The sequence below is a fragment of the Tarenaya hassleriana genome, unplaced genomic scaffold (assembly GCF_000463585.1).
Source record: "Tarenaya hassleriana unplaced genomic scaffold, ASM46358v1 Cleome4, whole genome shotgun sequence".
NCBI classification, from domain to species: Eukaryota; Viridiplantae; Streptophyta; class Magnoliopsida; order Brassicales; family Cleomaceae; genus Tarenaya; species Tarenaya hassleriana.
The window spans coordinates 6,343,779-6,347,863 of NW_010966881.1; the positions used below are offsets into that span (position 1 = coordinate 6,343,779).

General features: G+C 34.4%; 1 protein-coding gene across 1 annotated transcript; it reads left to right on the plus strand.

The window, feature by feature from the left end:
• Positions 1-4: 4 nt before the first annotated feature.
• Positions 5-1,076, plus strand: LOC104824605 (protein MIZU-KUSSEI 1; the record flags this gene model as incomplete). Its single annotated transcript, XM_010556701.1, has 1 exon — positions 5-1,076. A coding segment is annotated over one exon (840 nt), but the record flags the coding sequence as incomplete, so codon positions are not given.
• Between the last annotated feature and the right edge of the window lie 3,009 nt (positions 1,077-4,085).

Below are 4,085 nucleotides of genomic sequence, written 5' to 3' on the forward strand. Positions count from 1 at the left end.
CCCCCGCTCCCCCCCCGCCGCTCTCATCCCCAGCATCCCCGAGCACGAGGAGTTCTCCGACTACAACCTCCTAGTCCCTTGCCGGCGATGCTCCTCTGTCTCCGACGGCCGCCGCTCCTCCTCCTCCTCCTCCAACGTTCAAGTCCTCGGGAAATTTCAGCTGAAGCTCTCTTCACTGTTGCGTTCTCTAATCAACATCATCAACATACCCACCTGCAAATTCCTCTCCCTTCCGTCGCCACCGTCGTCCGCCGGCGCTGGACAACTCATCACCATCGCCACCGGAGGAGGGTCTTCTTCCCTCGGGAGGAGAGTCACGGGGACGTTGTACGGACACCGCCGAGGCCACGTCACCTTCGCGGTGCAATACGACCCAAGATCGGACCCGGTTCTGGTTCTTGAGCTTGCAATGTCCACCGCAGCCCTCGTCAAGGAGATGTCGTCGGGACTCGTCAGAATCGCTTTGGAGTGCGAGAAACGTCCTCCGGCGGCGGAAGAGGCTGCGGAGCGGCGGAGACGAAGGCCGGTGAAGCTTTTCCAGGAGCCGATGTGGACTATGTACTGCAACGGGAAAAAGTGCGGGTACGCGGTTTCACGAGGCGCGTGTAACGAGTCGGATTGGCGCGTGTTGAACACGGTGTCGAGGGTCTCCGTCGGCGCCGGTGTTATTCCGGCGGAGAAACACATCGGAGGAGGTGCAGCGGCGGCGGAGCTGGGTGAGTTGCTTTACATGAGAGGGCGGTTCGAGCGAGTCGTGGGAAGCCGTGACTCGGAGGCTTTCTACATGATGAACCCTGATAAAAACGGAGGCCCCGAACTCAGTATTTTTCTACTTAGAATATAAAAAAAGAATTGTTTTTTAAAAATGGCCAAAATCGAAAGCTATTGACTTTTTAAAAAAATAAGAAAAATAAATATGTAATAGAAAAGGAATTGTTGCGTAATGAAATATGTAAGTGATAGTGACTTAATTTCAATAGTTTTTTTTTTTGTTTTGGTTTGGTTTGGTTTAGTTCATGTTCATGTACGGTCCTGTTTTGATTTTGTTAAATGTGAGAAAAGCTTATCAAATTGCATGCAAAGGCATGAAATGAAGATCCCCCACATGGTCCGTCATGATTATTGCCAACAAGATTCCTTATTCTTTTTATTATCTTTATAACAGTATTAAATCACGGCTAATTTTGCTTTTACGCGTTATGTTTCTGTTCATCCATTAAATTATATTACTTAAAAAAAGCAGGTTTGCTTTTGAGTTGTAACAAAATTAATTAACAATTAAAAAATACAGTTTGATCCAAGCACAAGAGATTATAGACGTACGGACAAATTTCAATTACGTTACCGGTCCATACAATGACATATTACATGCATATACTAAGCTGATATTGTATGTATAACCCACTGTGACATATGGTGATTTTTCTCCAAATGACTAATAATTATTTAAAAATACGTGTTTTCGCACCTTATAAAACGATTTAAAATAAAATTAGTTGTTTGTTAAATTTAAAATTCTTAATAGCTTCATCAAAAAGTATCCAGAATTGCAAAAACTAGAATATGGAACGTAAATGTCCGAGCCATAGATTTTAGGATAAAGTTGTGATTTCGAAGGAAGATATCACATTAAATAAAAGGATCGAAAAAAATTATATGGGGAAAAAATAAGAAAAGTGCCGAGATAAATTTTAAAATAGTGGGGTCAAAATTAAAGAGATAATAAATGATGGGGTGGGATTGTGAGGGCAGAGAAAGTGGAAAGCAAAGCCCACAAGGGTTGGCTTTGGTGGACAAAGTCGAGGGAGTAATCATAAGCCGCAAAGCCATTTCTCTTCCCTTCATTTAAGGAGAACATAACTTTGTCTTGTTTTCCTGACCACGTATACGTATACGTATTCATTGGCAATTAATTTACATATTAATGGCTAAATGATTTATATATTACTATTTTTATAGAATTTAAATTAATAGTGACATATAAATTGTAGTATATATAATTTATAATAGTATGTATACACGTATTTATCTGTCCGTCCGTATAGATGATTCTAGATGCATTTAACATATATACACACATGTGTGTGTGTATATATATATATAACGAGTGAGGAACTCAGAATTTTTTTTTATAAACGATATTATATAAATAACAAAAAATACATTATAAAAGTTATAAAAAAATCATTACAAAAAATCTGCGCGTATCGTAGAGGACCGCGGGAACGTTACTATAGGGAGAAGAAAGACATTTACCCATTCTTATCAATTTAGCTAACTATAATTGAATCGTATGTCTATATAATATATATATATATATGCACATATATATAAATATATAATATAAGTTGGAGGTCTTATACATATGCACCATATACATAGTATAGTGAGAGATTCACATTGCTTTCATATGCATACTCCACCATATATATTTGGCACATACATATAATCCATGATGTATATATAATGATAATGATCTTATAACTATATATATATACACATATATAATGGTTAGATTAGATCGTCGTTTTTTGATAGTTAGGTCCTGTATAGCAAATGTGCGACTGTAATCATGATAAAATAATTAATTACAAAAACCTTTAAACTACGTCCATTACACATTTTTCTTGTATACGCATCTGCATATGTATATGTATATACCTATACATGTTCTATTACATGTATATTTAATTATATATAATATCGTATCACATTAATACAAATTGGATATTTGCGCTTTTTTCCTGGCAAATCTAAACTGTATCGTCTTCGTGCTTTTATAATTTATCTGTATATATAGATATATTTTTATGGGCGTGTGCGCATATGTGAATGTTTTTGCATTGTCTCGAAAATATCTCATGCCTGATATTTTGGATAATTGCGCCTTTTCTCTGGCAAATCTGAATTGTATATCGCCTCCGTCATTCTGTCACTCTGCGAATACACATACACGTATATATATATATACATACTTGTGTATGTGTGTATGATAATGTATCTAAAATATCTCATGCGCCCTTCAATATTTTGGATAATTGCACTTTTTTTCTGGCAAATCTGAACTGTATATCGTCCATGTCACTATGTGAATAAACACATACATACGTTTACATATTATAAATATATATATATATATATATATAATATGCTTTACACATTATTTGTTTTTATCATCATCATCGGTGTTTAATGTGGATCGGGTCTCCACGTAATTTGGTTGTTGATAAAAATTTAATATGAAAATGCATGTCACCTACCAGAAAAGGGTATATAAATTACGAGTAAATTAAAACTAAAGTCAGTGGTCAAAGGATTCATTTGGCATACGGATCCAATGCACATGGGAGATATGAGATTTGCTCCCATCAAAATTATAAAAATATATAATATCTCTTTTATGTATTATAAATTCTACACGAAAGTAATATATAATTAATAATTAATAGATGGATGCATGACTCATGTGTACTAATACATGACTGCATGAAAAACTCTAATGCAAAATTATAACCTTTTAAACTCTGAAAGTTAAATAGATTTAAGGCTCTGACGATTCAGATTGTAAAATAATGATTATGATTGTTATTGATAATCAAATAAATTTTAAGTATATATAATACTAAAATATAACAATACACAGATTTTAATATCAGATATTTTTATATTATTTAAATTAAAGTATATGGACATCGTTTTCAATGAAGAAAAATGACATATATAATTACGGTGACCAAAGAAATAACGGGGATAAACAAAAATAAATTTTTTTTTAACGATATGGGACTTTTTTACTATTTAATGTGAGTTTTCTGTCAACGATTTTGAGTTACTAGTATTCATATTTACAGATGCTTTCTTTCGTACGTTTATATTTATATATGTTCATATGAAACAAACATATTGTACACAAAATATATACGGACCATTTCATGATAAGGTTAACATTCGTTTAATTTGTTATATTTTATAAATTTAACCAAATTACAATAACGTACATTTGGTTACAGAATCCAAACCAACGTGTTCAATGATCCATTTATTCCGTCAAGCTATCATTTTTATTGCTTTTTTTTAATATTATG